At 39.0% G+C, this 23,439-nt stretch overlaps 1 protein-coding gene across 5 annotated transcripts in view; it reads right to left on the reverse strand.

Annotated features, from left to right (window-relative positions):
* The window catches only part of KIF18B (kinesin family member 18B), a 30,876-nt gene extending 11,934 nt beyond the window's left edge, over positions 1-18,942 (reverse strand). For 2 of the 5 annotated variants that reach the window (XM_088143355.1, XM_025163549.2), the window contains exons 1-15: positions 18,629-18,942; positions 16,737-17,188; positions 15,183-15,340; positions 13,192-13,296; positions 12,207-12,317; positions 11,095-11,292; positions 9,692-9,868; positions 7,543-7,617; positions 6,749-6,855; positions 5,741-5,852; positions 3,750-3,859; positions 3,282-3,490; positions 2,649-3,189; positions 1,266-1,364; positions 68-150 (exon numbers count right to left, since the gene is read on the reverse strand). In XM_088143355.1, the coding sequence (XP_087999481.1) occupies positions 68-150; positions 1,266-1,364; positions 2,649-3,189; positions 3,282-3,490; positions 3,750-3,859; positions 5,741-5,852; positions 6,749-6,855; positions 7,543-7,617; positions 9,692-9,868; positions 11,095-11,292; positions 12,207-12,317; positions 13,192-13,296; positions 15,183-15,340; positions 16,737-17,052 (2,401 nt within the window). In that variant the 5' untranslated portion in view covers positions 17,053-17,188; positions 18,629-18,942. Of the gene's footprint in view, positions 1-67; positions 151-1,265; positions 1,365-2,648; positions 3,190-3,281; positions 3,491-3,749; positions 3,860-5,740; positions 5,853-6,748; positions 6,856-7,542; positions 7,618-9,691; positions 9,869-11,094; positions 11,293-12,206; positions 12,318-13,191; positions 13,297-15,182; positions 15,341-16,736; positions 17,189-18,624 lie in introns of all 5 variants that reach the window. The other 3 variants (XM_088143354.1, XM_088143356.1, XM_088143352.1) reach the window with 3 other exon arrangements.
* Positions 18,943-23,439: the final 4,497 nt, after the last annotated feature.

A 23,439-nucleotide genomic window follows, 5' to 3' on the forward strand; every position in this document is an offset into this window, starting at 1 on the left:
ACAAACTCCATCCCACGACAACTGAAATTATAAAATTATACCCACTGGCTTACTAAAGCCAACTTACCTGGGCCATTCACAACCTGTGAGGACTTTACAGAACGACCCTGCAGCCTAGCAATGCGGCTGCTTGGCAAGCGGGAGGTAGAACTGGAAAGAGAGAAAATATAGTTTTATTCGTAGCCGTATTTGGAAGCTGGGGCTGATGGGAGTTGAACATATCTGAGAGCACCAGATTCAGAAAAGCTATTCTACAACTTCCCATGCTGTTTGACATAGTCCCTATCCAACAACCAAAAAAATTGAGACCTATTCTTACACATATTCAGAATAGATTTAATCAACTTTTTTATACAGCTTCCCATACCAAGAATCTATTAGAATGGACTATACATTCCACCTACCTTAAGCAAAAAAAAAAAAAAAAAAAAAGAACAGAAAAACTGATAAACAGATGTTACTTTATGTCAGGCGCCAGGGACAAGGTTTTATATGGCTTCACATTTCTCCATTTTTACATAGTGTTTTAGGAGCTATCCAAGTCCTGGAGCTCAGCAGCATTGCAGGAAGGGATATGTATCGGGCTATAAATGTTTGACAATTCCTAATAAGGATGACTGTCATGTACTGCATCCCGGTAGTGAGTTTAACCCAGTGTTTTTCAAACTTGGCACCTTTAAGATGTGTGGACTTCAACTCCTAGAATTCCCCAGCCAGCAGGCTGGCTGGGGAATTCTGGGAGTTGAAGTCCACACATCTTAAAGGTGCCAAGTTTGAAATACACCGATTTAACCATATCAAGAATGCAAAGAATAAGGCTGTAGACTGAAATGGACTATACCACTTCAGACTGGTGTGTCATTGTTGGCATCCATGAAAAAACTCATCCCTGTAAAGTTTACAAAAAATAGTTTCTGCCCCCCAATAATGGACAAGGTATCCCCTGCCACCAAGTCTGAAGCCATACAGTCCATTAAATGTTACGCAGGGAGCAAGTTTGGTGTAGTGGTTAAAGCACCTAAGACTAGTCCTGCCTTAGGGACACAGCCACCTGGGTGACCTTGGGCCAGTCCCTCTCTCTCAGCCCTGGGAAGGGGGCAATGGCAAACCACTCCTGAAAAACCTTGCCCAGAAAACTGCAGGCACTGGCCCAGGAAGTTGCCAGGAGTCAACACTGACTCAAAGGCACCCCCCCCCCAAAAAAAAGTCACCGAGGATAATTTCCACATTAACCAAACTTCTCTCAAAGCTGAGAATGACTTTACTTTGTAGTGTGCCTCCTCTTCTGTAATGATGCTTTGGAGGCCAAGGATGATGCCCTTGGGATGGAGGAGCCTTTCATAGTAAACAAAGGCATGGAGGCCCTGAAAGAGATCCATGAGAGAAGGTAAATCATACAGGTAGATTTGATGGATCCCTGTTAAGGAAATCTGGTTTCCAGGAAGCAAAGCATACCAATCAGAATTCATCAGAAAAGAAAGATAAACGTATTTTAAAGAATTTGAATATACTACTGACATAATTTCAGAAGACTGACAGGGATGAAGCCTATCTTAGGTGAAAAAAATTGAAAAAGTATCTCAACTGCTCTCAAATATATCAAAGGATTATGAAAGGTGTTTTCCCACAATGACGAGTAGTATTTAAGTAATACACTGTACTTTCTCTAAGGGTTATGCTTTGAATCTACATATTATACAAATGGTTATATTTTATCCATATAATGGATTTTTAAAAAGAGCTAGATGATTTTCCAAGCTGAGATGCTTTACTGAGAGCATCAGGAACCAAATCAATGGTTACATGCATGCCAGATTACATGTCCTACCCTTCAAAGAGTTTACAGAGACGTGCCACAAAGCTAATGCTGAAAACCAGTAGGAACCTGTGTTGCTCATGTAGAAGTTTAAGCACCTCACAAACTTACTGATCTCTATAGCAAATAACACTCCCCACCCCTAAGCAAACTGTTGACTGGTGGTGAGGGTAATTTTGTTGGAAGTGTCAGTGTTGTCCATAATCTCTTACCTTTCAACAACTTTAGGTGAGATAGGATTACAATTTACGAAGGGAAGGTGTGACTATGTTAGTTTGGGGTGGGTTGAGAGCAGTGGGATGTCTGGCCAGCCCCACCCAACATTGGTTCCAGCCATATTAACTGCCTACTGGTTCCCAAACCAAGTTATCACTGCAAAACAAAACAACAAAAACCACAAACCCTGCCTATTCTTGTCTGGATATAGAACAAAGCAAATATTATTTGTAGACTTCATATAATGTAGAGACCCGCAGTTACTCAAAGATTGTTCGTCCTTTCAACAGAGCCTAAGACGACACTGTGGATTAGGAAGTGACCAATATTCTAGCCTGCCACCTGAATATTACTCAGGATACTGCGCAAATCATCTGAGCTTTTGGTCAATGTGCCACCACCACAAAACTTAGCAGATGTTGCTGAAAACCAACTATAACTGCTTGGTGGTGCACTCTGAACTGTGCAGAAGACTTCATTGGCTCCACAGCTGTTGGCTCCACAGCTAGACAACAGACTGCCCACCCCTATTAGAGGCCACTGGAGTCCAAGAACTGCTGGGTTAAATCTCTGCAAATAAGATAATTGGAAGCAGCTGCCTTTCTGGAGGTCCTACCTGGGTATAAGAGGCACCCCCTGATGTTTGGAGACATGCTGGACACTTTCCCAAGCAGGGTATTCCAGAGTACTGAGCTTCAAGGCTGGGGGACAGGGTTCCTCAGAAAGGTCAAAAGTTGTGTTCAAGTTTCGTGGAGGAGAGCAATTCTGAATGGTTGAGGGAGCCAGGGGCATACGACTCTTAGTAACTGTTGTTGGGCAATATAATGGAATATGATGATCAACTGGTTTGGGAGATGTTGCTTTCATTCCAAGAGGGGTGCTGGTACAATCCACTTGGGCAAAATCAGACCATTCCTTCAGAGAACCCACTTTCTGGGATGAGAGGCAAGCCTTCCGCCGGCGCTTTGCTTGCCCCCTTTGACTAGATGGAATGCTTCTTTCAGACTGTGATGCTTTCCTCCTCTTCTTTATTGAGTAGTGGGGGGTCTCCAAAGTAGCATCTGGAATTAGCTCAGCCTCTGGTTCAGCAGGCTGAATTCCAGGATTGACCTTAGGACTGGCACACTTGGTTGCAGGAAGAGAGGCTGGAAGGACAGCTATGACAGAGAAACAGTGACAAACATTGTTGGTGTTCAGTATACCTGAACTGCCCTGCACTTTCAATATTCCCCCCTCCTCTGAACTTTACCCAAAGAATCACCATGATCCATAAGCTGTTGCACATCCAGTTCTTCATCTTGCCCATCCAAAGCAGAAATGTTCAGGGCTCCATGGGACTCTTGATGAAGTAAGGAAGCCAGCTCGTCAAACTGTACTCTCATTTCAGGAGTGAGGAGGTTGGTGGCTTTCAAACAACTGTACTGCCTTTTGGCTACAAGCAGAGTAGCTAGTACAAGCCTGAAATAAAACATGACTATGAGGTTTTCAACTAGAGAGCTAGCATTTTAGTGTCAAAGTCTAAATGAATGTATGCAAAGAAATGGACTGGCTAGTCTCTGTTTTCTTTCAGCCCCCGGAAAAAGCAAGGGTTGGGAAATGTGGGAACATCTGCAATGTTTATTTGACTCCGATATAGGTATTAGCATGTATAAAATGGCAAGCTAAAAAAAAAAAGAGTTGCTCACCCTTCATTTTGAACTGAAAGATGCCAACTCACCTTTCCAGCTGTTGCTTGTCCATGCCCTGCAACTCAGTTTTCAGTTTTTCCTGATGCTTCATTAGATTTGAAAACTTTGGGCAACAGCATTCAGATTTTCTTCCTGAGTACTAAATTAATCCAAGAAAAAATGGAGGGTACAAGATTATAGGATCTATATTATATATGAACTGTAACTGTTATTTACAAGTTCTCAGAGACCGATTGGCCGAGCTGCTGTATAATAGACATATAGTGTCTATTAAATACTGAAGAGGAAGGAAAGCTCACTAGATGCTGATCAGACATCCACAAATCCATTTGCCATTTCAAAAGTGAATGCTCATAGCTCTCTGGCAAAAAAATATCACCCAGCAGCATACCTCCTTTCTTATCTGTTTTGCAGTTTAGAAAAGGTAAAAAAAAAAAAAAAAAAGCCATGAACTTCTATTTTTTTACCTTCTCCAAAACACATCTCAGATTAAGAACCACAACCTTCTTCTGAGATTTCTGATGGGCACAGAGAACTTGAGAAAAAGGCAGAAGGCTTATTTCATTTGCACTCATGAAGAATGCAAGAAATCTTTGCCAATTTTATCTTTCCCCAGCATTAACGTGAGAAACGCCTCTGCATGCCAAAGAGGCCTGGCTGATGGCAAGCACACATAGGAACTGGCTTGGAATATTTGTGGATCAATGGTGCTAACAAACATTGCAATACAGGTTTTGTGAGGAAAATAAGTCAAGTTGGCTGGGAAAAAGTACATCTTTATGAAAGGGAAGAAAAGAAGAACTTTGTAGTGCTGGCAATGAAAAAGCCTAAAATGTGTTTTACTGCCACCATAGTTATGTCATGGGGGAAAAGTTAGAAGTAAGAGTCAGAAAGCCAAGAAAAACCTTCATTCAGTGATTGGGGTCACAAAATGGGCCGAATTTTCTTTAACGGCATACAATTGTTCTGCTGACATCATATGCTATGCACAAATAAATCATAATGGTTTAACATAATAGCTTGGTTCATTCAACAGCTAAGATGGTGGCTGGGTTTCTAAAAGATGCTGAATAATACACAACCCAAATGAACCAAGTCTAGCGTATCTCGAAGAGAATTGGGGTTATTTGTTGTTGTTGAGGGCCACATTATCTTGTAGATAATGACACCTGGACAGGATCAGAATGAGAAGTGGAGAGAGCCAGCTTTTTCTTTTTCTTTTTGCCACACTTCTCTTCTCTCTCTTGACTCTCTCTCCCTGTCCTGGCCCAGCAGGCTACCGAGGAAGGGGCAGATCCCTCTTCTCTGGTGCCTAAAATGATTTTCTGTAGAGGGACTTTGAAAGTAGGTCAAGGGCCACATATGACCTCAGGTTTGAGGTAGGGAATAATAGTGATGGAAAGAACTGGAAAAACAAATAAGCTTGGGGAACATAAGCTCAAGGAGACCAAACTGTGATAAATCCTACTTCCTTCTGCTAAACAAAATGGCCACATTCTACCTACAGGTCTCTATTATTCATACTCACTGTAATACAGCAATTTTATTTTACTCCTTAAATACTCTGTGAGGCAACCTATATGCAGAGGCAGGTTTGTGAAACAAGGACTTTAACAACTGCACTCAACTGAAACAATTGATAGCCTAACTTAGCCAATGAACAAAACACCTTCACTGTGATGAATGCTATAAGCTCAATTGCTATTGCCTCTCATTGGCACTCACTGTCTCTCCTTTCCTGAGAAATGCAGAAAACCTAATCAAACTCAGCATTCCAGATTTTCCTTCCATGTGAATTAACTTGAATTCTCACCTCTTCAGGGTGAGGAAGCAAGGAGCAATTATTGCTGGGTGTTAGCTTAGAAATGTTCACAGGATTGTTACACACTAGGCACACAGAAATCTGCTTAGATGAAAGACAAATTTAATGCTAAGTGACTCACACAGACCCTGAGAGAAACTATCCATATACAGGACAACCTCTGACATAGACTCCTCTCACAGTCTCTTGTGCTCTTACCTCCTTGGTGCAGCTTTTTCTTGAACAATTCCATTTTAAAAGTTGCAAGGGTGCCATGGCTGTACAATCATCCTTTTGGAACTCTGCATAATCTAAAGCAGTCTCTTTTGACCTATGCCCAATGCAAGGATGAAGAATTATTTAGTACCAACTTGAACAGAATCAAAATCATGCCAATCCAATTTGCCTATTCCCTTCTTTAAGGCACAAATTTGTTCAGCCTGATGGTTTGCTAATGAAATATGGACCCAAATCTATTAACACAATGTGTAACAATAGATATTGTAATGGGGGGAGGGTGTCCCTCAAATCTATCAAACAAGGTTCCTATTATCCTGTTATAACATTTTATTGCTTAATATTTCTACAGCAATTCAGTTTTCAAAGTACTTCCTACACACTATCTTCACAAAGTGCTGAAAACACCTCTGTAGGGTTAGTCAAAATTATTATCCCCATATTGCAGATGGGGCAGATAGAAAAAATGGGGCACAATCTAAGAGGCAATGGCTTGCCAAAGGCCTCTGGAACATAACATGGCAGAACAACATGCAAACTTAAAATTTCTTCCTTCATAGTTTCAGGTTCTTAGATATACTATTGCTTCTCTATCTCATTCTATTCCCACCCTGGGCAGTATTAAACTGTTTATTTGTACTTTTCTCTGTATGCCAAAGAACCAAGTAATTAACTACTGAATATCTGAACAATCTCTCTCTCAAAGTAGATTTCACAACACTTAGAATCATGGAGAACATTTTTTTAAAATAGCTTTCATTGCAGTGGTGGAATGTAAGGATCTGTCCCTGAATTGGAATAGGATATTTGGTTCGTTTTAAGGAAGAGGGAGAAAGAGGAGATAAGAAAAGGCAATTCCAGGCATGATTCAAATGCCCTGGCTTGAACTCAGAAGACATAAAAAAGGCATTCACTCACACAGAAGAGATAGCATCCACTGAGACATTGCCCACCTGCTGCCTTTTCTCCCTTTAGAAGCAATAGACCCACCTGAAGAGCTCCATCTGCTCAGGACTACAAGGAGCCGGAGCAGGGGAGGGCTTAAGTTCTGAGATTTTTTCTTCATAAGCTTGGAGTCTCCCTCTTAATTCTGCCACCTGACAGGGACAAAATAGTTTGCTTATTTTGGGTGCAGCTAGAATTCCCTAGGTCAAAGAACAGTGTCCATATTACAAACACGTTGCCCTGATTGAAATAGCCCTGTGTGATAAGTTTGTGCAGGAACTTTGTTCTCAGTGCCTTCTCTCCCCTAAGCAAAGCCCAGCTGAGAGCGGAAGATAGTTGGCAATTCAGCCATTAGCTTGGAGGCCAGCAAGAATCATCAAATAATCTACCAGACCAGATAGCCTTGTGCTGATATTGACTACAGAACTCTACCTTGACAGAAAGATTGCATCTCTACCTTGCATTGCCAACATGCCCCACAATAAGCAGAATCCTGTACCTTGCTTCTTCAAAATGCAAGGAACATTTGCCTTATTAGGATAGTACACCCTACGCTGCTTAGCAACAGTTCTCCAAAAGATTTGCAGACAGGGATCTTTCTCAGCCCTGCCTGGAGATGCTAAGTGTGGATTACCAGGGAACATTTTTCCGAACAGTCAATATGCCCAGGACTTCAGACAGTTGCATCAACAGCCAAGATTGTCTTAAATGTGCATTGGGTCAGCCAAACCAAGCAGAATACTGGATCCTATTCTACTGTATAGAATTCTTGCCCTTCCTTGGCTTCTCACCCAAATGAAAACATTTTTGGTTTGAGACATAATGTAAGGGAACCTTACCTCTGCTGTTAGTTGCTCACAAATAGCTGCATATTGGCTGCTAGAGTGATTCAGGCTCACCACATTAGGTTTTATCTATATACCAGGACAAAGAACAGAAAGCAAAAAATGTTTATCATGCGGATTGCAAGAAGGCTTAGACCTAGTGATACTACTGTTTCACAAACTGGAACCCCAACCTACAGTTTCAAGAAAGTAGAAAAATTGTAGAATAGTAGGGATCCGTGAATATATCAGTAGCCAAATATGCCAGACTGTAATAGCCTATGTTGACAGAGTTGATCTAATGAATTCTGGTGTACTGGGGAAAGAACCAGAACCTATTTAATATGAGAAATGCATGAGAAATAAGATTCATTAGATTCTCATAGAATTTGTCCAACATGTATCTGAGAAAATGGAAGATTGCCAAATGCCAGTGGAATTCAATTTCTCTCATTTTTGGTACAAAAAGAGTGTCAAATATTTATACCATCATCAGTCATGAGGACTAAGCCAAATATGAAAGCTGAGATTCTGAAGTCTGTAACAGTACCAATTTCTGTCAATACACAATACATATATTCGGTACATCAAGATGGGCAGTACTGAAAATAATGTTAGAACAGATAGACCCTTGACCTCATCCAGTAATTTCTCTTGGGAGAAGAAAAGAAAAGCAGTGATGTAGAACTGTCTGTATTGCACAATGGCAGAAAACTGGGACAAAATCTAGGCCTCCAATGCCATTACTTTCGTATCTATAAACACAGGTTTCTAGCCTGAGTGGAATACAAATAACTACAACACCAAGAGAAAAAAAATACAGTAGTGCTTATATAGTGAGAAAAGAATAAATATATATTGGTGAGGATTAAAATTTAAAAAAAGAAAAGAAAAAAGGGAAAAATTAGCTAAAGAAAGAAAAAAGATCCATGTAGTATCAATATAGAATTAATTCCATACTTAAGGTTAACATTAAATCTAAACCATATAGAAACATATTGTTTCATCTTCTCATGTTTAGAACATAAAGGCTTTTCAAAAACATGTAACAGACACATATCCTGAATCCATTCCTTGGTATCAGGAGGATCTTATGGGTAAATCATCAGAACGCAATCTCTCAAAATCTTTAAAATAACCATTATAAATCAACTGATTTAAAGAATATATTCCTTGTTTGGCCCAGGCATTCCAGCAGAACATCTTCCCTGCTATCTTCAAATTTGGGCTGTTCCAAATGTTCATTTTTCATGTGATTCCGGATCAAAATTTAACTGCTTTAAGAACCAAATACGTTGAGCAGGTTTCAAGGCTGGAAATAAAATCCCTGTTTAATATGCTTGGACCCTAAAACTTGCTAAGATTTCAGAGGGGTTACAAACTTACTTTCTAAATAGGCCCCAAAATGGTAATACTCAGAAAAAGTTCTCATTCCACAAGAATATAGATGTCAAAAGCCCAATGGTAAAGTTGGAAATCTTGTATGTTAAAGCTAAAGAGCAAGTTCAATTTTCCCAAGATATTTGAGTTTTGGCCTACCATAATATTTTTTCATTAGTTTGTCCATCTGTGTAAAATACCTGATAGGAATTAACACTGGAATCCCTCTTAAAATATACATTAATCCTAATGTGATATTCATTTTAATTACATTAATTTTACCCCAAAGACTTAATGGAAGTTTTTGTCAAATTACATCTACTGAAATTGCATCTATATATTTAGACATATTTAGTTCATTGTATTGTGATATATTTCTAGAAAGATATAAAGTATTTTATGGAGTCTGTATAAATTGTAAATCCTAATTCCTTACAGTAGAGGTTTCTAGCCCTCATGATTCTAGAGTAAAGCTTCAAAATGTGTAGGAAATGCCCAGTGGAATTTCTGATTTCTGAAGCAGAATTACTGGTGGCTACAGAGAGGAAATGCTTTAGACACATCCATTTTTTTTTTTTGGCCTACAACTGTAGTATTATGGGAAATAATAACCAATATTACTTGAGGTCCTTAAGTTCAACATTTCAGTTACTCTGAGTTGTTCAAGAACTCAAAGCAGATACACCAAAGGGCATATTAACATGAGTAAGAGATCCATCCAGAGTCAAAAGTAAAAAATAACTGCCATGTCCATTAAGCTACAAATGCAATTTTTGGTACCTACTAAAAGTTTGATTTCTTTAGCCCGGTTGGCATACTTGAGGGTGTTGTATGTGTCCTCGTAGGAAAGCGTGGAGGGACTAATAGCTGCAATCATGATGGTCCGACAGTTTCCACCAATAGAATCCTTTAGGAGGTGTGTTAGCTTGCTGTCCCGGTATGGAATGTGGGGTTTTTTACTCTGTGGACCAATAAAATAATTAATTTATAATTTAGTTTCTATAATGAAACAACTGTCTCATATAATTCTTCTGCCATTACAAATGGAACCCCTCCATGTATTCCTATTGGGATTAAGGACCACTGAACACATGGACTCTATACCTGAAGAAATATGCATAGCACTGTTTACCTCAGAAGACTGATATGCCATTCTGGAGGAGACAAATGTTTCCCAGGGTTGAAGCTTAGGATTCTTGCCCTGTTTTTACCAATTTATATGACAGGTAACTACACAAGGATTACAGATGTTACCTTAGTAACATTATTTCATAAAAGCAGATTGTATACATTCCCCAAAGAATGTAGCCATTGCACATTTATACATATATTCAGGGGAATGTGAATTTAGTGATGAAAACATTGGAAGCATATCTATATGAAGGACATATGGCAAGCAGATGTGCTTTTTCTATATCTCTTGCTGCCAAAGGTGATTGCAGGGTATGGTTAAAAAAACCAAAATGATGGCTGCAATGTTGTGATCAGAGTTCCACTTGTTTTTTATGGGTATCATATGTGTAACGTGCATAAAAAACAGGCAAAGCTTCAATCGTACCACCACAGTCGCCATCTTGATTATTCCCTACAGATAGCCCTACTTGCTGCATCTGTTTAATGTCAGGCCCAGTGCAAGAACAAGATAGATGTTTTTCTGTGTCGTCCCCACCCAACAGTTCCACACTAAGTCATATTGTGCTGCTGTTCAGAAAATAAGGTTTTTATTTAAAAAAAAGTTTTAAAGATTGAAAAAGCTAATTTGAAATGTATTGATGTACTTATTCCATTATCTTTTAATTTGGTAAAGTATTTACTGTTCTGGAAAAAAAAAGATGTTCAACAGAATGTCTATATCTCTTCTAATGGTTGCTTCTCCTGTCAGATCATTGCTTCAATATATCTTTCCAATTCTGTGCTTCTATGCACCATCTGCTTCTCCCGGAGTCTAAAAATTTGTACATTTGTTTTTTTTTCTTTTTAGCCTTAGATATTTTCATTTTTACCCATTTTACTTGTATTTGACTGCTGGCTTTATGGCCGTAATAAAGGTTTGATCTGATCTGAGAGAGAGAGAGAGAATAATTAGGTAGTAAATTTACAGCTAAAAAGACAGAGCAGGAGAGAGTCCCTATACTTTAAATCCAGTCAGACAAAGTAGCAGCAGTTGAGGTGTAAGAGATAATTTACCTTGGCATCTGCCAGGCCATTAATAACGTTGATGAGAGCCAGTAGGGATCGGTTGATGTTGGCACCCTCACGGAGTCGCTCTCCTTTAGTGTTGGCAGCAGAGGCACGTTCAGAGCCAGCCAAATCAACCAGGCTCATCTTTGCCACTAGCTGATCCTGACGTGTGCCCACCACACGATCTTGCTGCTTCACACAGATCTGCAAAGAATTGCAGAGTTTGGTATGGATACCAGAGTGCTGGCTTATCTAAATAGCAGACATGCTTCAAGGGAGGTCCGTCTGTTCAAATTGCGTTGAATCACTAACCTAATGCATTGCTATAACATCTTTCCTCAATTTTGTTCTGATCTGTCCTTCCTTTTTCCTTCACTCTCTTATACATTTTGTACCATTCAGTTCTGCAGAACTTGAAAAATTGTTCTCTATGTAATGGACATTATTCACTGCTAGTAATAAAGATATTGCCTAACTGTGGATTTTGTGGTTTGTTCTAGGTTTGCTATTTTCAGGGGCCACTCCAATATCAGACTCTCACAGAAAAACACTAGGTAGGTGACAAGTATTTCTCATATTTCTGTACTTTAAAGCCAACCTTTCTGGAAAGAGGAAGCGGATCACCACAGTCTCAATTTCTAAAAAATGCACACCTCTGCTTCAGCAGAAAGGCAAAGATACTATAAAAAATTCAGAGATGCTCCATCATTTTCAAGCACAACCAATCAAAACAGTTACCTTTGTCACTAGCTGAGAAGTAAGTAGATATTCACTATCCTATCTTCGGCTAATCAAATACCGAGCCGCATAAAATACGCAAAGGGTATACATAAAAAAATAAATAAATCTCCTCCCTCTCAATAGAGAGGGAAGGGAGAAGAGGTACATGATTAAGAATCCATCTAATTCAGCACTCTATTTCCAACAATAGCCAGTCTGATGCCTCTGAGAATAGCCAGTTTGATGCCTCTGGCAGAAGATCTTATGGTAATGATGTTCTTGCAGGAGAAAACATGTGATTGATGGTTTAATGATACTCATGAAGAAATATTTTCTTCCTAATTACAATGTCTCACAAGAAGCTGTTAAGCATTTCTGATGAACCCTGCCATACTTACCTGGAAGATTGCATGAGATCGTGAAGAGGTGGCATTAATGTCTGTGGGATGCTGTGTACGGTTCAGATTTCCTTGCCTCAGCATCTCTAGGACCTGCACAGCAGATTTTGGCTAAAGGGATAGAGGGGAAGAAAGATTTGGTAAGACCTGCTTTGCAGCTGCAACCTCTAGGAAAAGGCTTCCTACTTATTTTACCACTACAGAAGGATACATGCAGATTTTTCTGGAAGCAGCTGACAGACTTCCTTATGTGTCCAACACATGGCAAGTGTTCAGGGTAGCTCTGATTCCATTTTGTTGTGTGCTATATAGCAAGCTGTATACTGCTGCAACTTGTCACTTGGAAGGATAAGGAGCATTAAAAATTTACTCATGGGAACACTTAATAGCTTCACCAATGAGGGCTTAAGAAAAATCAAATCTGCAGTAACTAGACCTTTGACTTTATTACCCAGCACCAAATTCCACATGTAAGTAAGCATGTAAGCAGCACAGTAAAAAATTATAGCAACACCGAGCTGGCCCTCTCTGGTCAGCCATGCAGAAATTAACATTAAGTCCACCCCTAACTCCTTCCCTTTTCTCTGCCCATCCTTATTCACCACTTCTTCAAAGTTTTTATGTATTTATATATTTATTTATATTTCAAATTTGGACACTGCCCATCTCATGAGGAAGTTACTCTGGGCGGTTTTGCTTATCTTCCTCCATTCTTCACCTTTGCTTATCTACTTCCATCCAATTCTACCCAGCTCTCTTCTCATGACCATTCTTTACCACATCTCCCTGAGTCCTATGTCAATGTGGAATGAAACTCTCCGAGCAAGCACCAAATCACTATGGCCTGTATAGCAATTTATATAGGGCTGAAGCTATATAAATATTATATGAATAATTGAGGGTAGCCATTCACTCATGAAGTCCGTAAGTCATCCTTTAAGTCTATCCAGAATTGTCCTCCTTGCAAGCTGACTATCATACTCACCTGATGAACTGAAAGACCTTGCACCAAGACCCCTTTCTCTGGATCTTCCCGGATGGCTAGTGGACCCTTTGGTTCCAAAAGATCATGAATCTGCTCATTGTATACCTAGAAGCAAAAATCAGGAGTCAGCCTACTTCATTTTTTAAAAAAAATCTGAGTGCTCTTAGAAGCTTGGAAGTTCAGATTTGCAGTAGAGGCCAAGAGCATGACCTCTTCTAGCTCCAAAGAACCAGAAACTTGCCAATTACTCTTTTAGCCAATCATGCTTCTTAAAGCCAGGAAAAATAAGGTAGGTGATCGGTGTTTGAGGAATCTAAATAGTCAATGTGAGCACTGAGGAAAATGAAACATCTTTTTCATGTTACTCCAGACAGGCACCTAAAAATCTGGAGCTGATACTTATTGAGGAAACAGTATAACTTCCCCAAATGACCATATTCTGACAAATTTCTGTTTATATGTCAACACTGCAAATCCAGAACGGAGTGTTTTCAATGGGCATCCTATATAATGGAATTCTATTCTAAATTTTGTCTATTAGCCCGGCAGCCAAATTTATTTTTATTGTCTCAACCTTCTCCTTAAATAGGCTGTGAGCCCTAATAGGTTTTGACTGACTGCTTCCGATGTTAACATGTGTTTAGAATGCAATCCTTCAACTGGACTTACACATAGGTTTGCTTATGATTATAGCTTTAACTCTGCAGAGAGGTGAAAAAAGATGTTAGACTCTGAATTAAGAGTATACACCAATAAAGAAGGCCAGTTTTCAAAAACTGGCTCTCTCTCCTTTCCATGAGCAATCTCTACAAAAAAGCTACACACTTGTCAGAGTTAATTACATTTAGTATAGAACAGCACAAAGACTGAAACTAGTAGAGCTGTTTAATTAATCTAATCAATGACTTGATCAGATGGTTAGAAAGAGATCACCAGATAGCCAGACAGTTACATTTAACAGACATACATAATTTTTAATTGATGTACTTAGAAAAATTTCAGTGGGCGAGCCCCTTCTTGAAAAAAGGCATTTCCCTTCACATCGGTGGAAGAATTTCTACTCATATAGAATAGTAGCTCCTAGTTTCCACCAATCACTCCTGCGTATTGTAGCCCTTTGTGCTGTATGCCATATTATTCCTTATGGTCCCTCGGCTCTCAGGAATCAATTGTATTGGGCAAGGTGGAGGTGAATCATTCTGCATAAACAAAAGGTCTTTTTTCTGATGTTACCCAGTGGTAGATTTGTACCATAAAAAGTATGCCTTTCGCCTCATAGGTATGGTATGTAGGTATTTAAAAATTTAAATGAAAGGTTTTATCATCCTAATTCATACAATTAAATAATTTTAAATGAATTTAAATACATTTAAATGAAATTATTTTATATTGTAATTTTAATTGATTTTTAACTGCTTTGTAAACCTCCCAGAGTTGTTTTTTAACGAGATGGGTGGTGACAAATTTGATATATAAATAAATAAATAAAAATAAATTATTCTAGTAACTGTCCTAGAAAAAAAAACAACAGTTAAAATGTGGCAGAGATAGCAAGTAAAGTATTTTCACTGCCCTGATATCATACACATTTTATATTGCATGAACTCTGAAGGAAAAAACTGATTCTGCAAGTCTGCAGCATCTTCAGGAAATATCTATAGGTTAGCATGCTATGATAACATCCTACCCCCCATTCTTTGAGTAATTGTGTATCTTTGACATTTCCAGCATTGAGCTGTTACCACCAGCATCACAGATACAACAGTGCTGCTGCACTCATACCTACCCATTGACTATTTCCCAAGTAAAAGCAACATCTTTGAATAAAACCCACATTGGATCAGTAGTTGTATGCCAATGTATACAACTTGTGCGTATCCAGACTTATTAAACCAGAATACCAGTTTATGGAATGCATGAACAGTGCCATTTTTCTAAGATAGAAAATTTAAAAAATTGTAAGAAATTAATACAGTAGCAATGAACAATACCTCTTGATAAGAGATGAACACCTCGCACAGCTTCTCTTCCTTCCTAACCTCTATTTTCTTATACAGCTCCTTCATGGTGAGGTACATGATGCCAGGTTCCTTCTCTGATCCCAGCATGGTGTATGTTTTACCAGCTCCTGTTGCACCATATGCAAATACTGGAAAAGAAGGAATGCAGAGACATTTCCCAAATGTGAACCATATTACCCTAAGATGTCCGAGAATCAAGACAGGCTAAAACCATTCATGGCCTGAGAGCAAAATACCTGAAAGAGCACACATGCATCCCTCTTTCTCCCACTCAGCCTATTTTCAGCAACCTTTACTTTGCACCCAGCTTAGCAAAGCTTTCCTCTACAGATGGTCAGATGCCAAGAATCTAGTGCTTCAAGAAATGTGATACTGATTTTGATTATGTGCCATCAAGTCATTTTCAATTCCTAGCAACCACTGAGGATTTGGCAATATTGTTGAACATAATTCCAAGAGTGGAAGTATTCGGCTTTAGAAAAAAAAAGGAGGGGGGCTTTCAGGGGTCATGGCCCTTAAAATTAATTGTCTGTTTACTGTTGACTGTATATCAAATCAAATAATTTTCAATTGCTTAGGTTAACAGTGTTTATTTCCTATAGCACAAACCATGTTGACTACTGTACATCACAACTTAAAAAATAGTATTGTGTGGATAGAAGTATAGTGCTACATAAGTGCCATTCAGAATACACAACCCAATGCCATATCCTCTGACGAGGCCAGCCTAATGATTGTGCTAACACAAGATTCCAATCTCTCTCTCTCACACACACACACGCGCACACAAAACCTGCATTTACTAGGTCAAACTGAGACGCCATAGAGACAGGATGTCAAAACCCAGACCTGTAAAAGCACAAATTATAACTATTCATATACAGTATGTTCTTACAAACTTTCTTGTTTGAACAGTAATGGATAATTTCTCTCCACCCATTTATAGGCAATTATTTGTCATCTGAGGTAATTAGGTGAATGACTGTTGAAAAATTTAACTTACAGTTAAAATACACCGTACATTTATCTAAGAGTAAGTCCACAGTGTGGCTTATACCTAAGGAAACATTCACTGTATTATATAGCAAATGTACAAATTTTCAGTATCTAGCTGGAGATGGAAGAAATAAAGCATCATTGTGTCTATGACGTTTTGGCTAACACCTCCTCCAGGAAAGGAAAGGGAGTTAGTTACAAGCTTTTGCTCAGTATTGAGAAAAGACTGGAAGTAGAACTGGCTGATATTCTCAATATTAAACTGAAACCCAGCTGACATTGTATTTTTATTTATTAGATTTATATCCTGCCAGTGTTAGGTTAAAATCTCCATCATTTCCAGGCAGCAAGGCCAGGACACCAGGGTGGCCCAATCTGATATGATTAATGGAGTCTTAAAATTTAGTTCAATGAGCATCAGCAGAAGATTATTCTACTTTTTCTTATATTTGTTACATCAGGCAATGCTATCACTTGGAATGTGGCTGCCATATTGCCAGGCCAGGAAAATACTTCCAGATTCCTTACCGGAACAATTGCAGCCATTCAGCACACCATCCAGGATCTCTTTAGTTGTATACTCAAAGACTTCTGCTTGGGTAGCGCTTTCCCCAAACACCTGGTCAAAAACAAACATCATATTCTTGCCCTTCTTCCGGGAGACAGACTCATGAAGTTGGAAGCCCAGCTGGTTTGATTCTTCAGGGTCAAACACTAGCATGCTGTCACTAAGCACCTGCACCGTGCTTTGGCGGTTTCCTTCTTGCTGTCGTGGTGTCTGTGGCCGCACTCGGACCACTACTGTTACATTGCCTTCTTCGGCTGGTGGTATGAGTACCATCATTACAGAGTGCTGTGTCAGGGACAAAATGGGAGCATGCTGATATTTGCAGCATCAGATTCATATCCTTATCAAGCCTGAGAAGAGCTCTTGAAAGGTCTCTCCAAGCTGGGCACACGATATCAGAATAGTATTGAAACTTTAGTACAGTTCAGCACAAATCGATACATGCAAAGAAAGAAAACATAAACATATATGCCATCTACTTATTCAGGAATGAATGCAATTCCACTTCAGAATATAGAAAGGATAAATAATATTCATGCTCTATTCAGCCATGTAGCTTTTCTCAGAATTCTTTCCAAAGTCTCAGCAACCTTCTTGAAGTTCAGAGCCCAGAACAGGAGAAAGGACAATAAATTTGTCTCACTTTAATGCTGCTAAGGCAACAAATTTACAACTCAGCTCAGCCACAAGGGATTAAGGGCAGAAGACATTCATTGATTGATTGTACTGGCTAATCAATGCATTCATTTGTTGCAAGATTATAAATGTGGGCTTTAATAAGAGCTGTCTTCTCTGAAAAGAGCAATCACTTCTGATGGCTTTGTAGTAAGGAGGTTCTTCACATTCACCTTAAGATTCAGGCCATGTACACCAAGCTATTTCCTAAGGGCCCTAATTCCCATTACCCTCCCCAATTTTGACTTAAGGGGCAGATAAGAATCAGCTCCGAGACATCTAAAAGCTTAGGAAAATAGCATCATGTTATGCAAAATAAGCAATTCTGAAAATTATAATTCCAATTTTTTGAATCCACAGATTAAGTAAGAAGCTAAGGGAGAAAAAAAATGTAGAGACGCCATAAACATAATGTTTTTTAACCTAATGTGTTTCACCCTTTGCTACTGAGGGAAATAGCAACCGCAGCATCAGGAAAATGGTGCAAATAGGAAAAAAAATAGTGTTGCTGCCCCATGGAAATTTCCTAATCTGCTTGTAACATCTGTAAAAAACCAGAGACCCAATTTAAAGATTTCCTATTTTTTGCTGCAGCAGATTAATAAGGCCTCTGAATAAAGACTAAACATTAAAAACCACACTGTACAACGGGGGGGGAGGGGAAGCAAACCAAAAAATGAGCATACAATAATCAGATTATCTGTCTTCGTAACACTTTGTTGTTAACAGTGGAAAGTTACAAATGTAAAATAAACAGCCTGCCGCAACATTTGGCCCTCCAGATTGTAGGCCTGATTGTAATGCAACACAACTGGAGGGCACCCAGGCAGGGGGAAGGCTATCTTAGTAGACACTACCGCTCTTTCTCAAATCAGCCTTGAACTTGTGGTCAACCTGGGCAATAATAAGTAGCATTTGATTATATGCCATCAAGTCGTTTTCGACTACTAGCGATCACATAGACAGATTTTCTCCATGATTATCTATCCCTAATCTTTCAGGTCTAATAAGTAGCACACAACCCCTTTATTACATAGGTGTATCTGACACACTTGAAACACGATACTCAGCGCTGTTATTTTAAGCACGCCCATTCCCCAATTACTTTTTGAAGGCTGGCTATTCCGCACCGCCACCCCTCTTTCCCCATATGACAACAGCTAGTTTCGGTACCGACTCTGGCTCTCAACGAGAACTGAGTACGCAGAAGGCACTCCGTGAACGGTCTCGGCGGCCGACGGGATCGGAAAATGGCAACCGAACTCTAGACTTCACCGGGTCTTGCCATCTTCGCTCTCACGGCTGTTGGAAGGCGCAGGAGCCAGAAAGGCCTTCTGATAGACCTGCCCAACGACCCCCTGCGAACAGCGTCTCCCGTGTAACCAGTCCCCTTACAAGGGGGAGCAGACCCACAGGAGGCTCGATCGCTCCCTTGCCAAGGGAACCCGGCACCCCATCTTCAGGGAAATACCGCTTGGTCCCCTCTCCCCCGCTGCCCCCACCGCCTACCGACGTACTGCGCAGTTCGGCCTTTTCCCACCTCCAATTCAAATCTCCTGGCAACGCCTTCTTACTCGCTTCCGATTGGTCAGCTCGCCTTCCAAGTGACCTTCAGGTTTCTTCTAATTGGTCACTCAGCTCTATCTGAATTCCGCTATGTATCCTGGGTATGCTTGTTTTGAGACAAAGCGAGTCCGGCGTAGAAATTAATCATTTCTCCATAGCATGGATGTATAAAAAATAGACTTGTAATTGTTGTTTAACTTCCGAGTTGATTCGCTTAGCTACGGGGAACTGAGATTTTGTTTCTCCCACAGAGGTACGGATTTGAGAATAGACGAAATTAACTCTTTCCATACCGTTCGTTTTTACAGTCAGAACCACGTTCGTATAGTTGCTGTAGGGAATTCACGCACGTTGGAGACCGTAACATATTTTACAAAAACAATTAATTACTTATACCGTATGCTCCTACGCGATCAACCTTGCAACCACACTCTATTTTCATTCCTGCAAACAACTAAAACGACAGAGTTGTATTATTGGCGTTCGTTTGAGGATTGTTCTCAGCCACATTTCTGCTCTACAATACTATAAATGAACGTCAAATCATGCTTCTTGTAGCTTAGCCCTCTATCTTGCAAAACTGGGCATAAAACAGTGGGTTGTATTTGTCATTTAGTGGAAGGATTTTTTAAAGACAACTTTTGTTTTTTTTCCCAGGTGAAGTGATAGAATCATAACAGAATAAGGCAGTGTTTCTCAATCGTGTCAACTTTAAGAAGTGTGGACTTCAACTCCCAGAATTGATAAGGTTGAGAAACACTGGTATAAGGCTTAGAAGGGACCTTGAAAGTCATCTAGCCCAACCTACTGCTCTGTGTTTGACACAACACCCCTTGACATCCCCAATGGATGGCTGTCCAGCCTCCAGCCACACTTTCAGCGGAGAAGAGTCCAGCCTGGGACCCTCTGTTCCCTCCTTCAGGCTGTCTAATGAACCATCCTTAGGAAAGGAAGCAGGACTCTTTCCTTCTGGGTCCTGAGGTGATGATGTGATCGGTCTTCCAACAATGCTTTCACAACAGTTCAGTTTCTAAGTAAGGCCTGTACTGTCATACAGAGGCAGTTTTCCTCTGATTACCAGATAGTGGGATAATAATAAGGACTCAATAAGTGGATAAAAATGCCAAATCCAGTCTAAACATCTGGCTGACTGTGGAACCAACCATCATCATCATCATCATCATCATCATCATCATCATCATTTATCAGTCAATTGCAAAAGGCAGCTTTACTTAGAACAGCTGTGACGATACCTTTAATACCATCAAACAACATCTGCCTATCCCAGGTCCTTGGGAAGGACTCGATAGGTGGATAAAACTGCCAAATCCAGTCTAAACATCTGGCTGACTGGCAACCAACATTAATTTATTAAGCTTGTAGAAATGACTCTGGGCAGCTCACAACAATCACGCAAAGAAATTACTGGATTCTAAATTCCAGTTTTTTTATCTGAAAAATATTTTCAGAAAATAAATTCTTTGTTTAGAAAATTTCTGTGGGGTTCTTCAATTCAGAGAATACCGTTACCGAAAACGCAATTATCAGTTAATGCGGGAGGATTCAGTCTTCCAAATCTGGAGCTATATCATCATGCTTACCTATTGACAAGTATTAAATACTGGAAGCCAACATGGTGTTAATTTTCAAATCTGGGTAACTTTGGGATATACACATATAATGCCTTTGGTTGGATGGACAATATTAGGATTGAAATATACTAAAACTCTAATATCTCTGGAAACAATTTTGTCAGTTAGAAGGCTATGGAACGTAATGTCTAATAAAAAAAAGATTTGACCCTTTTTCCCATGCCAAATTGACTTTATTGTGAAACCCAACATTAAAAATTGGGAAGAAGATGGTGACATGGAAAAATTGGATGGAAGCAGGGATATTGACTTTGGACCAACTGATAGATGAAGATGAATTTTTAACATACTCTGTCTTAAGAGATAAATATCATCTATCAGATGTAACCTAATGGCAATATTAATAATTAAAATATTTGTTAACAACATTGTTTGGACCAGCAGCATTTTCAGCTTCTGAGACACCTGAAATATTAGAACAATTTGTTCAATCCTTTAAAACTAAAAAAACCCCAAACCATTAGTTCTTATAGATATTTGTTATCAATAAATCAATTTGATATGCTGATGTTAAGGGATGAGTGGAATAAAGAATTAGAGGTTTCTATATTGCCTAGACAATGGAAGAGTGTCTAACTTCTACAGCAAGTCAATAGACCTTAAACTATGACTTATACAACAAAAAATAATATTTAGAATTTATTGGACTCTACTATGTCTGTATCGAAAAGGATTGTCAAAAACAGCATTTTGCTGGAGATGTAATTAGGACTTTTTAAAGCATGTTTCTACAATGTCCTATACTTACCAAGTTTTGGGAGAAAGTAGTGGACTATATAAATATGATTGTGAGACAAAAGCTAAAATGTTCAGAGGATAATATTCTTTTGAACTATATACCTAGTACATGGAATTTGACATCTGGACAACGTAAATGGATTCTCCATGTCCTTGCTATGGCCAAAAGAGAGATATTGCAGCATTGGGAAGATAAATGTATGGCCCCATTTATTCAATGGATTGAAGGCCTGATTGTGCTTGCCACTTATAAGCAGATTGCCTATAGATGTACACTTTGTATGGACAAGTATAATGAAATATGGGACTCATTTATACAAAATATAGTAGGTTAAAAAAAAAACATGATAGTCATATAAATCTATTAGAAAAATATATAAACTTGGATAATATTTATATTAGATAAGTATATATAGAATTGAAATTATTGTTAGAATTAACACTTTTTTCTCTTTGTTGTATTTTTTCACTTTTTTGTTAAACCACTTTTATGTATTTTTTCTTCTTTTTGTAATCAAAAATTTAAACAATAAAGAAATTACAATAAAATCAATAACACTTAAAAAATAAAAGATAAATAGGAGATGGCTGCATCCAAGACAACATAGTTGGCCATTTTTACAGAAACAAGACTATGAGATTACTCTATGCATAATTAAATATGGATCAATCCTATGATAGACAGATCTTATCACTTTCCTTCCTTGTAACCTCAGACCCCATGCAATACTGAGTCTGGCAGGTAAATCAAACTTATTTAAGGCAGTCCTTTAAAGTGTGGCAGAATGTACAGCATCTTTTGACCAAATGGTTTCAAAAGAACACCCAGGATTCCGCCCCAGTTCATTTACATGAAAAGCATAGGCATTACTGGTGAGTTACACTACTGTACATACTTGTCAGGCTCTGAAACCCAAATATTAGGTTTTAATATTGCTTTGCTCTATACTTTGCAGCCTACAGTTTACTTACCTGACATTTAACAATATTTAAGCCATTCAGAATTTGCAAAAGAGTAATGAAAAGTTCTCTGCCCTGACCACTCTTGTATTATTAACCACTTTGAATCTTTTCTGTATAGAAAGGTAGGATTTAAACAGAAATGGTACTATTGCTACTAAAAAGTTGCAACTCACATAGAGCGTGTACATTTTGGGGATTAAGAGAAATGGACTTTGGCTCAAAGACAAAAACTTCAGAACTGGGTCTGAGTGCTCTCTTTAAAACTCCCTACCTTCAGAACTAGACATTAAATTTTGAATTAATATTTAAATAAACTTCTGCATTAATTGAGTAGCATAGAAATCAGCCAATCATGCCTTTCTCCAAGAACAGCAAAAGGATAATGTTAAGCAATTCAGAAGTTATAGATAAAATCACGCTTCTATGTACTAATGTCCAGGTGGATAGATCAGCAAACATGCTTTGAGCTTATTACAAACTGGTATAGCAGATTAATTGTCCTATGATACAGAAAGTTATGCTGATTCAAATCTTCCCTTGGATTATAGGGTTGTAAGAATTGCCAAGAATACAGGACTCTGTCTGAAGACAGAATTCATTACATGCATGCTAAGCTAAGTAATATAATTATTACTGATTTGCATAGGCATAAGAAGTTCAAGATAATGTATCCCTGGAGCCCTGCAGAGCAGAGACAGAAAGGCCAATGGAAGGAATAACAGTTATAGATAATGCAGGGTGGGGAGGACTGGTTAACAGGACTGTCCCCACCCAAGAGCTGGGAACAATAAGCTCAGTGGCACTTCTGCTCTTTGAACCTGACAAAGGACAAGGGGTCATTGGGTGTCTGATGTTTTTCTGCTGCTCCATTCTGAAATAAAGAACTCCTATCAGTAGACAGATTCCCGTGCAAGGTTGCAGTTCGTCGGCTGTCCTTCTTTTGCTCTTCCACAGACTGGCCTCTAGTCATCCATTCTCTGTGCCCAGAGAATTGTTTGGTACAAAGAAACAGCCTGTCAAGCCTTGTTAAGTATCAACTATCTTGAGGAACAGAAAGGAATCAGGGATT

Source organism: Python bivittatus, unplaced genomic scaffold (assembly GCF_059951505.1).
Source record: "Python bivittatus isolate LINGU-HERP-01145 unplaced genomic scaffold, Pbiv_v1 ctg000410_np1212, whole genome shotgun sequence".
Lineage (NCBI taxonomy): Eukaryota > Metazoa > Chordata > Lepidosauria > Squamata > Pythonidae > Python > Python bivittatus.